Source organism: Parasteatoda tepidariorum, chromosome 4, assembly GCF_043381705.1.
Source record: "Parasteatoda tepidariorum isolate YZ-2023 chromosome 4, CAS_Ptep_4.0, whole genome shotgun sequence".
NCBI lineage: Eukaryota > Metazoa > Arthropoda > Arachnida > Araneae > Theridiidae > Parasteatoda > Parasteatoda tepidariorum.
In genome coordinates, this window is record NC_092207.1 from 4,687,752 (window position 1) to 4,700,359 (window position 12,608).

Here is a 12,608-nt window from a genome sequence, read left to right on the forward strand (position 1 = left end):
TAAATTGGCACGATTTTCTTCCAATATCTCCTTTTTACAATGATAGTTTAGTTTAGTATACTATAACAATTAAAAAAAATAGTCCACGATTATTATTTACAAGCACATTTCCAAAGTGAACTTTATCGTAAGATAGGAATTCCAGTAGATCACCGAAATCAAGCAACATTGGTCACTTTGATCAGCCTGCGAAGGAACCGAGCGTGTGCAGCACAGGCGTAGTATGAGGGAGGCACATTTTTTGTTTTTAGAAAACTGTTCGTTTATTTTAAATTTTATACATAAGCTTATAGATAAAAAAACGTGCACGGAAAAATAAATACATATATACTCATAAAAAGTAAAATTAACGAAGAGTTTTCTAAAAACGAGAAAATGTTCCTCAAGCTAGCCTATGGCAGCAGTAGTGGTTCTCGTTAAACTGTTCTGCCGTAAAGTGCTCGACTTCGAGCGCAGAACACAGTGCTACTAAAGCGGGGGAGTCATCCCTTCTGCAGAGGATCAAAATTGTGATGGAATGTATTCGGATGATCCTCAAGGCTGTTTACCAGGCCGTCCTCAAATTGGGTTGGCTGTTCAACGATGGTTATAAAATATAATAGCTATTGTGTGAGGCGTGGTGGCACAGTGAATAGAGTGATCGCCTCTCATAGAGGTGACCCGGGTTCGAATCCCAGCGATGGGTGGTCTATATGAATTAAACACCAGGCTCGTGTCAACCACAGTGCTAACTTAACTATCCTCAGAAGTAGACGGATCATAGGTTAGAATTCCCGTGCCGCCAGGATAACAGTGGGAGGGTTTTGTGATTTTCCTCTCCACGTAACGCAGATGCGGGTTAGTTCCATCAAAATAGTCTTCCACGAAGGCAAATTTCTCTCAATACTTGATCCAAGAGTTCCCTTGTCTTCTGGATTGGGTTCAAAATTACAAGGGTACGGAGTCTGGCATTTAGGTAATTTATAGTTTAGATTCCATAAAAGTGTTTCAAAAACTTTTGTTTCCATTATTTAATGTGATTTATTTCCCGTTATGAACTAAAAAAAGTAACTTAGGTATAAATACCCAGTGTAAATAATTCTAATTATGAAATCGATACAAAAACATAGAATTTTTCGCATTTATGTGTGTATGTTTATGCTACGGTTAAAAGTAGAATATAATTTTTACATACGAAAAGGAATTTTAACATGGTATAAACTATTTCTATTGATTACACTTGATAAATTTATTCGATTTTTTCCTCAAATTCTTTATGCAGTTTCTTTTACAACAAAGCATTCTATTCAAGTGAGAAGAATATGGAAAGAAAACTTTTAGAATAAAAATTTCCCTTTTCCTGTTTATAATACGACGCACGCTCACACAGAATACAAAATAAATGGTTTTAACTCGGCTGACTTTTCTGTACTTTAAGTGTTAGTCTTGCATCATGAAAGCTATAATCGCGTGAAATGAGCACTTGTTCGCAAAGTTGCCTCAAGATGCAGGTGGCTTAAAGCTCAAAGCTTTCGAGACTGAATTTAAAGCTCAAATAAGGAATGGTAATTTATTTGAAAACTGAAGTAGTAAATGGGAAATCAGAAATGAGTAATTAGTTATTTTCCAGACTGTGATTTAAATTTATTGTTCCGGAAAGCCTTTCTAAGGGCATTATAACCTTAAACGAATAACGATAATTCGCTTTTTTATAATTTGACTAGAAATAGTAAGTGTTTTTAATGCAGTTCTTTTTTATTTTTCAATGTAAACTTAAAATATCTTATAAATGTAAACTGAGTTAAATAGCGCTGAAAAATAAAGATGTTATATAAACTTATAGCCGACGTTAGTGTAATAGTTAAGATTTGTTCCTTATCTTGATCTGTTAAATTCCTTAAATCAATTGAGGGGATAATGGTCTTGAGTTTTGCATCTTCCGAAAGACAATGCCGAGTAAAATTAGATAAAAAAAAATATTTTTTGCAAAAAATTATCTTCTAATAAGCGAAATTTATGCCTGAATATAAGACACTTTTGATTTGTTTGAATAGTTTGAGATTATGATTAATTACTTAAAAAGTGAAGGGATCCAAGTTTATGACGCGGCTTCTAATAGAACACAGAAATCACAACTTTGATCCTCTGCAGAGGGGATGGCACCCCCGCTTCGGTAGCCCAACGACCTGCACGCGAAGTCGAGCTCTTTACGGTAGAACAGTTTCACGAGGATCAATACCGCACACCCTCGGTCCCTACGAAGACTGATCCAAGTGATCACCCACCCACATACTGACCGCAACCAGAGATGTTTGACTTCGGTGATCTGCTGGGAACCGTGTCTTAACGATCAGTCCACTGCGGAACTCTAGTGCGATGTAAATGGAGTACTACTATTACCACATAGTAATGCAAAAATTAATTATCATAAAGGTCAAACACTCGAACCTTGAAGATTTCATCTTAATACGTGAGTGTCTAATCATTAGTTCAAAAGTTATTAAGTACCGCAGTGGACTGATCGTTAAGACACGGTTCCCAGCAGATCACCACTGGGATCAGTCTGCGTAGGGACCGAGGGTGTGCGGTATTGGTCCTCGTTAAACTGTGCTACCGTAAAGTGCTCGACTTCGCGTGCAGGTCGTCGGGCTACCGAAGCGGGGGTGCCATTCCATCAGCAGAAGATCAAAATTGTGTTATTGTTATTGTTGTTAATTTACGTCGCACTAGAGCTGCACAATGGGCTATCAAAATTGTGATGGAATGTTTTCGGATCATCCTCAGGGATGTTTCCCAGACCATCGCCAATAGCCCATTGTGCAGCTCCAGTGCGACGTAAATGAACTACAACAACAACAGCGACATAAATAAACTACAACTACCACTCACTAATTTGTGCTATCAATTCTTCAATTTAACAAGGGTTTATAAATTGTTTTTCATATTGAGCATATGCGCCTACTTGTGCATTGTAGCAAATGAAATAACAAGATAGTAGAGTTTTAAAACGGACCGTCAGGTAAAGACTACTACTACTAAACAAACTAGTGATAGTGTTTGATGTGTGGTGCATCTTTATGCAATAAGGCTCAATTGTTCGGACAAATTTTTTTAATCAAAGCTTAACAAAAAAAACAATAAGAGCCATATATTTAGCAGTTGACAGTACTTGTTTGTGCACATGCATTTATAGAATCACAGATTCAAGAAAGATGGAACTATATTAATTGGACAAAAACTTTTCTTGCTAGTTGCAGCAAAGCTGGTGTGTTTATCTCACAACTTCTAAAGATTGACGTCGTAATTTTCATCCACGTAAGTAGTATTTCTCAAAATCTGTTATTTTTATATAGTGTTCGTCAGATGACGACAACTACTAATAAACAAACTAGTTATAGTTTTGAAATGTGAAGTATCTTTAATCAATAAGGCGTAAATATTTCGTTCCAATTGTTCTCAAGGAAAAAATTAGCCATATTTTTAGCATTTGACACAGTACTTGTTTGCACATTTATAGAATATAGATTCAAGATACATTATGGAGCCATATTGATAGTACAAAAACTTTTCTTGCTAGTTGCAATAAAACTGGCGTGTTAATCTTGCAACTCCTAAAGATTGACGTCGTAGTTTTCATCCACGTAAGTAGTATTTCTCAAAATCTGTTATTTTTATGTATATTTTTGTTATAAAGTATGTTACGTAGAAACGTTATTTTTTTATTGGATTGCGTGATATATTTCATATAATGCAATGTGGCAGGTAAAGATAGTTGTCCAAATTAAACTTACAATTTGTAAGGCGCTATCTGTGTTATTATTTAAAAAAATTATATTCGTTGAATCGCGGTCCAAAATAAAAAGTATATATTATAAAACAGCATATATGCAGAAAAGTATTCAAAACTAGAAAATGTGCACTGCTTGTTCAGCAGCTAAAAATATGAAGTTTAAATACGTTAGTTCGTTCCAATTGCGGCCTCACAATTCCAGTTTATGAAAGTTTTTTAATCTTTTTCGTTTGCTTTGTACTTTAAGTATCTTTTTCATAAGCAGCATTCTGTTGTTAATTTTCACGTAAGGAGTGATGCCAGTGTTTAGTGGCTGAAACACACTTGGACAATTTTGAGGAAAAAATGTGACTCATACGAAAGAGAAGTCTGTATCCATGAACCTGATATTTTGTACTAATTTCAAAGTACTTGAAATGAATACATCGTGGAATTAATGAACACATTTTGTAACTATTTTTTCCCACATGTAAAACCGCCTAAACAAATAAAAAATAACTTAATAATCTTATAAATTTATCATCTAGCTGGAAGCACCTTTATAAATATTCAATTTTATAACCCAATACTTAGACGTATTCATTTAGGGAAAACTAATCTTAACCTACTGACGGTTCTAGTTGTAAAATGTCTTATTTTAACCTGCAATTTTCTCCACATAGCAAAACCGGTTTTCCCATGTACTTCGATAGAGTAATAGTGTATAAACATTCTCCTAATTTTGCACTTACGTTAAACCGCCAGTGGGTTAATATAAACTTCAGCTAGCATTCCATTAGTATAATTTAGTACCAACTCACCGAAGAATATATTACACTTTGGATTTGTATTCATTTGTGACTTGGATCAGTGTATTTATCTGTGGATTCGGATTGGATCAATTTGTATTCATCTATAGACTAGACAAATACAAAGCCTATACGCATTATTCGAAACTTATATAGATTTTTTAAACGGAGAAAATGTCTGTTATTTTCAATGTCAAATCGTAATCTAGCCATTGTGTTTAAAATTGTTTCTAATTAGCATTAGTCGAGAATTCACCATATGGTTGTTAAGAAAGTTTCAAAATAGGGTATAAATTCAACAAATAAAACTTTCTTATTAATTTTATATTCAGTAAGTATATTTCTTTCCGTTGTTCGCGTCCTGTATTTTGTGCCAAATTCATTAGTATTTCAAAAATTTTTTTAGAATTTGAAAACGCAGCGTTGAACGTTTACATTTTTTTCCTTAATGCATCCTGAATTGCTTTTTAAATTGTACATTTTCTAAACAGAAGCGAAAAATTAAATAATTGAAACAAGCTAGTTATTAATATATTTAAAAAAGATTTTAAATCCATACTTTAACAAAAATAAAATAAACTTAAAAAAAACAAACAATTATCTGTGATTTTGTATGAAAATTAAGTAAATTTTAATTTATTTGAGGTCATATTATTTAGGTTAATTTCAGTATTCGAGTATCTTTTTCCTTTCATTTTTATCAGATTTAGCACATCGTGTGTTTTGCTATTTTAAGAACGTAATATTGTCTATAAATAGCAGTATAGCCTATACAGCTCACGTGCTGTTAATCTATGCACATAATCAAATTCAATATGGAAAATAAATTTTGACTATATTTCTTCGAAAGAAATCTTGTAAAAATTGCTAAATTTTGCTTAATTATTAATTTCAAAATCATTAGTAGTTACTATAAAATTTATTTCTAGTGATTTATTTAGAAGAAATCTAAAATTCTATTTTTACTTTCATCCTACTTTACTATCAACAAAAATGAATTCGATATTCAATATAGTTATAATGAGAATACTTATATTTGAAATTTCCAGTATGATTATTAACATGACAGAGGGCGGTTTATATGGACTGCATACATTTGACTGAGACTCAAAATTGAATTTAATTTTAAATTTCTTTTACGTAATGAAACAGAAACATGAAAACGTATAAAAGATTTTATTTTTGGCTATAAGACATTTAAAAATGATTCTTAATAACAGAAATGAATCTTACACTGAATTTAAAATTTGCGTGTGTTCATAATACGGTTACTTTCACGGCAGATTCTTCAAGGGATGGAGGAGGATCGAAATTACATTCTAAAACTTCTATTTCACCTTCTGCATTCGCCAGATGGAAACTGTCCCTTTTTCTTAATAATCTGTGAATTATAACATAGAGATTAAGAATATTATTTATTAATGAATAAAACATCAAGCATATTGTCAGTGAGTTTTTTTATATAGGAAGTAGCCGCAATCTGGGAAATATATGGCGATTTTGTAAGGCGAAGTATAAGATAAGAGCAAAATTGGTTGAATAGTACCTGAGAAATTGAATTTTAAATGTACGACTGCTTTAAGACTCGATTTCTCATGAACTAATCGACTGATTTCGATCAAATTTTGTGTTTTGCCATGTAAAATTACATGCTTTACAATGATGTAACAAATTGTATACCTAAAAATTCAAAAATTTTTGACAACTATTTAATGAAGTAGTAAAAAAAACACTTCCTGGAATTTATTTTTCTGCATGGAATTATCTTCGGATAAGCGAATTTTATAATTGTATGCAAAAATTTTTCAATTCTCATAAGTTTTTTTTTGAGATACGGCGAAATACACAAGAAATAAATTATCCTTAAGGGGTCTAAACTTTGGACCGCTCTCCTGATCACACAATCCCAGATTACGGCTACCCTCTGTATTTTGGGGGGTTAGAAATCAGAATACGTTGAAAAAAGGCATGTTTATTCATGTGCCTTTGATACAAAATTTAATAAATCTTAAAAAAAAGTAATAAATTTGTATAAAACATTTGATTCTTATAATTTGAAAACCAACCTAGGGATCATATGTTAAAATCACTCTAAATAACTTATGATCTAATTATCGGATTTTCATGTACTAGGACTAAATCTTAATGGTTCTTGGACCTAACTTAAAATATGCCAATTAATGCAGATGTTATTTTAAATAATTAAAATATTTAAGTTTAAGGTCCTCAATTCCGTTTCAATTCGTTAAAATCCGATCATTAGAACAAATGTTATTTACGGTGTTCACTTTCTTGTGTACTCTTCAGCCCTTCTAATATGGGATTCCAGTCATGCATAGAGGTATTTTAATCACTATTTTTGTAGTGTGTTTCCACGTGTGTAATAATTGTAAATATTTGTTATTGTCACGGCATCTAGTACCGTTTCATTTAGTTAATCCTTTAATATAGTATCGTAGGTTTCTTTCCTTGATTTTTGGTCAGTAGAGCCGAATTCAGTTCGCAAATCATTAAACTCTTTATTGAATCAATCCTTCGGGGACAATATTGGTTGCTCTTGAACGGAATTTCACGAATTAATCCTAAATTATTTCGGTCTACCTATAATTTGCGACAAAACTATTTAAAGCTAAATTTTGGCTGACCATAAATTGGTTACTAGAGAATTATCAGGACAAACACGTAAAACTTTGACACATAAAAACAGTTCGACTTTTTACCAGGTTTTGTTGATTTGAATCAGCTGGATTTAAATCATGATTTAAATCAAATGATTTTCTTAAAAAAATCATTGATTTAAATCAATTATTTCTTTTTAAATATATATATTGATTTTAAAAGTTAAAAATCAGTGTTTTAAATTATTGATAATTCTATTTTGTTTTCTTAGTTTTAATATTTATTTTAAATAAATTGCTGCATTAATTTTTAGTAAACGAAATTACTTTCGCTCTTGGTGTTTGTTAAATCCCAACACATTTGAAATTACATTTTTAAAAAAGTTTCGATTCTTGAGATTGAAAGTACAGATTAAAGTAAACATTTAATGCTGTCTTAATATAGACTTGCATAGCTGTAGAAAGTAATTAATAAGCATGATTTATTTTTCAAAAAATAATGCAAATAATGTTAATTAAAATTCCACCTTTTGAATGAAAAAGCGTGGAATTAAAATCTACATTATATTTTATTGGTGGAAAATGTATATTTCTGAAGATTGAGGTTATATTAAAAAGAAATTACCCTAATATGCCAAAAGTAGAAAAAGAAAAAAAACGGCTGATCAATTCAGATATTTTTCTCCTGATATAGTGTCATTCTTCTCTTCAAAGTCTATTTGAAGCAGTAGGGTTATGTTAGCAGTAGGGTTATAATGTGTTTACAGTATCTTTGACATTATCTGATTTTCTATAAAGAAATTTTGTGAAAAAAATTCCAATGAGTACATAGAATTTTTAAAACTTTTTTAGCTTAACTTATCTATTTTGATATAGAATGAAAAATAATTATTTTAATATAAAAATATATAGATTAAATATTTATTTTTTGATGAATTTCTACATTTATAAACACAATCTGTTACATTTATTGTGTCATTTTAAAAATTAAGAAAAAAAGAGAAATCACAATTTTAAATTAAAATTACGGTTTACTAATTGAAACTTTGCTTTAATAGTTAGCGGTATCTTCACAAATTCAACTTTAGGAAAAACGGTAGAATAGTTTGACAAAATAATTTTTTCTTAAAATTTTATTTTTGTGTCTCGTAAGAAACGATAAATCCATATATTTACCATATTTGTGTTGATCTTTTGATATGATTTTTAATTTTCAAAAATTATGTCTACATTTTCACGAAATAGGTATACTTCTCAGAAAAACCTAGACAGACCCCTGAAGTATTCTTTAAATTTTCTATTTCATCTAGTCTTTAAATTTCAATTATGCATTTATTTCAGAATGGTTGCTATGCATTCAAAGCTATGTATTATAATGAAAAATCATTTTAGTAAGTTAGAGCTTCTAAAATATTGTTATAATATAGTTTTAATAATAATTTAATTTTGATTAAGCAATTACAAAGTTTTTTAATCATAAATGAAAGTTCTTACAGTGTATTTGAATAAAAAAAAAATCTGATAAATCAAAAAAATCCGATTTAAATCAAGAAAATCTGACTTTTTTGATTTTTTTAATAAAATCAAAAAATCACGAAATCACTTTTTACCTACTGAAATTCTTGTTGATAGCGTAAACATTCGTTATTTTGAGAAGTAAGCTATTTGGAGTTTTTACCAATCATTGAATTTTAATTGCTTGAATGATTGACTTTTTTATTATTGACTATAGCTAATTGTTGTTATAACTACACTCTTTGCAAATAGAATAGGTATCTAATGGTTGAATGATTTTTCACTCACCTCGCTTTCCCTCTCATCGTTTCCATGGTTTGAGTAAATCTGTCTTTTTCTCTGCGCTTATAATTCAGCTTATTCTTGTTTGTTTCCATAGCCATTATTCTTATTATTTCTATTGTTCACTTGCCAATGCCAGCAAACATATTTGTGAAACCAAGCAAATTTTAAGGCAGACTATGGGTTCCTTGTACGGGCCAAGAATAAGATTTCAGTCACACACATGCGTCACAGACCGTTTTAAAGGGCGGACTCATTCATACATCTATTCACCCACAGATCGTAATTTTGACGTATACCAGAGAACGATTAATCTCGAATTCAGTGCCTGATTTGCTATGGGAACTTGGAGGACTTCGTGACCCCGACAGATTTAACATGCACCAGGCACTATTGAGTACAGTTTCCTCAGCCAGCGGGTTTCGAACTCCCGTTCTCACGAGCACGAGTCCATCGTCCTACCAACCAGGAATTGTTTCCATATAAACGGAGAGGAAAGCATAAATCGTGGTTAAATCGCGTAACCTTGCGACGCATATTTCTTATTTACAAAGAGTATAGTAACTATTTTGTAATCAATTTTATTTTGAAAAGAAAAATGCGCGTTTTACTAAATAACTGCGGCTTTTTTATTTTGAAAAATGTTAAATAACTGAAAGTTTCATAAAATCAAAATTTTAATTCTGATTACTTCCTCTTCTTTACTTATATTAATGAAGTTGATAACTTAATGAATGGGGGGGGGGAAAGCAATATAGTATATTTTCGCACTGAAATTATTTCTTTAAAAAATTAATTTAATTTATATATTTTTAGTTTATAAACGCAAATTTAAGCATTTATGTTTCAATAAAATGTATCATCACATAAACCCTGAATTTTCGAATGCTACCCAACATCAAAATTCTACAGAATAATTTTAACTCAAGCTGCAAATTAGTAGCAAAAAAGATATTTTGATCTAAAAAGATAAATTTAAGTTTCCTAGATAAACAACAATTTGTATCTTTAAAAGCAACCGTTACTCTTTTCCAAAACGAAACTTTTCAAATGTGTAAAAGATTAAAGTCGCTGTAAGCATTATAAATGAGATTTTGCATTATCATAATAAATTCAAAATCCTTCCAGCGAAGGATTTTTCGAAGCCCGTGGGAACGAGTATGAAATCCAATTACACCACTTAACCTTAAACAAAGATACAAAAATAAATAAAACTTTTGGTGTTTGCATAAAACTGAAAGAAACACAAATAGCTAATACAAAGCTTAAATGAACAATGAATCATAAAAGAAATTTCTGATAGCGATATATAATATTTGTTGACAAAAATGTCCTCCTAACTTTAACAGCGCTTTGCAGTCCCTGATGGCGTGTTATAAGCCAGGGATGGATTATATTGCCTTCTTCAATTAATTGTGTTTTAACGAGTATTTAATGAACCATTATTTTATGAATTAAGTTTTTTATGCAACAGAGAGTTTAGACAGGAAATAGATGGGATCTTTTTTTCAAAAAAAGGAAAAGGATGCAATTTGCTCTTTTATTTTTCTTTCACTATTTACTATTTGATTAGATTTATTTAAAACGTACCACTGAATAGTGGCAGAGTAGTGTCAAGTTAATTTTGCGACGTAAAAATTGAAGATAGACATTTTTGTGATCTGGGTAGATAAAATAGATGGTTTTTTAAGGCTATTCTTGGCTATGTGAAAATTTTATTGTTTTTAATTTAATTTTTTAGTTTTTTTAATAACTGCCGATATTGAACTTTCGTTCTTCGCCTAAGGAAGATGCCGGAAGTGTTGCTCATTTATCGTTTCCCGGTGGGCAACAGTGAACCAAAGGCGAGCAACATTGCCCACGCCATACTGCTACAGATATTCATTCATAGCGTGGGCCACATTCACGTATCACACAACACATATGGAAATACCCATGCCCTGAGCGGGATTCGAACCCGCAGCCAATGGCTTCGCAGTCAGACACGCTAAATACTCGGCCACCTTGCCGGCTTTTTTCTGTATATTAAAATATGTTTAGAAACTAAATTAACAGGTGCAAATAATTAATGGCTAAGAATTTTAATTTTGAACCATCCATTCAAGGCCTTAATTCAATCTAATGATAAGCCACATTTTAATATTGTTCAGCTGTCTTTTGTGCTGTTATTAAGTAGGATTTGTGAATTATCTCTTCGTAAACAGTATTTATTAAGAGTTTGATATTAATATCATGTGAGAAAATATCCGGATCTTCACTATGTTGACCCAAGTTCCTTTTAATGTAACTCATTTATGTGTGAGTAAATATAGCCTTAAATGTAACATTTTGGTTTGAAACGTAGTTCTTAAAAGAAAAATCGTAGAAGTTCCGAAGAATCAAAACTATTTCTCTTCCATGATTCTTGCTGAAACTTTGTATTTATTTTAGATCAACCAATGTTTTTAATAATAAAATCACGCAGAAAGGTTTTGAATGGTCATAACGCTAAGTCGTCGTTTTGAAACTAAACTGTGGTAATTCAAAAAAGCAAGTTTCTCAGGAGAGCGATTTCTAACTTTTCAGGAACTTCCACCGCAGCTTGACTCGAAGCTATGGCAAAATAATTTACATTAAAAAAAAAACCCTGTTTCTTAGCATTTTTCAATGAACCAGGCCTGATTCTTGTAGCATTTCTAATTTTGTGGTGATTTCGAAATAAGTGAAGGTACTTTGAGTTGCAACACTTTTCTCTAAAACTTTTATTAAAAGTGGAGAGTTATTTCAAAATACAACGATGTTCTTCAAAATATCCTCCCGAATATTACATATTTCATTCCGAATTTTGACATACAACAGTGTAGGAAAAAAATCGCTCTCCTGAAAAACTTGCTTTTTTGAGTTACCACGGTTTAGCTTCAAAGCGACGTTTTCTCCAAGGTTTTGTTGCAACTGGCACACTGCTACACTATTCCCTAAACCAAGTGGGCGTAATCGCGCCAATACGATAACGATTTATCTGCTCTCTAAATTAATTTTATGGAACTATGAAAATAACACGCTGTTTCTCAAAGGGTGATTTATTTTTTTTACACAATGACCCAAATATCTCATTTTTCGATTTTTTTGAGTTACTACGGTTTAGTTTCAAAGCGACGAAGTGTTGATTCAGTTGTAGTAAACGCGCCATAAATGAAATTCTATCTTTGTAATAAAATGTTACGTCCCGGGAATTGTGGGAGTGTTTTTACAATTTTCATAAATGAAGAGATATATTTTAGAAACCTAAACTCAGAGTTTTTATATTAAGAAAAGAAGGGCATTTAAGGAGCATTTGAAAAAATATTTTTTTTTTTTGGGGGGGGGGTTTCTTTGAAATTAGAAACTACTTTAAATTTTATTACTTAAAGGCTATTTTCAACATTTAAATGTATTAAACATTTAGTGTAGTTTCTAAGATAGTTTATTTGAAACGGTAATGTTAAAACACGTAAATAAATTTTGCAAAAGAAATAATAAGAAAATAAATGAAATGAATAAAACTGGGACAATAAATGATTGAGTTCTGTATTACCCAGTCAAGGGATTGCGACCGGATTGTTAAAGCGGTTCAAATCGTTACCGTACTTAAACAGTCGAAAATATTCAAACGGTTTT

The 12,608-nt window shown here is 31.2% G+C and overlaps 1 protein-coding gene across 1 annotated transcript in view; it reads right to left on the bottom strand.

Annotated features, from left to right (window-relative positions):
* Positions 1–5,714: 5,714 nt before the first annotated feature.
* Positions 5,715–12,608, bottom strand: part of LOC107444471 (beta-alanine transporter-like) — a 275,373-nt gene continuing 268,479 nt past the window's right edge. Inside the window, exon 11 of the mRNA XM_071179361.1 lies at positions 5,715–5,938. Within this exon, the coding sequence (XP_071035462.1) occupies positions 5,815–5,938 (124 nt within the window). The 3' untranslated portion in view covers positions 5,715–5,814. The remainder of the gene's footprint in view (positions 5,939–12,608) is intronic.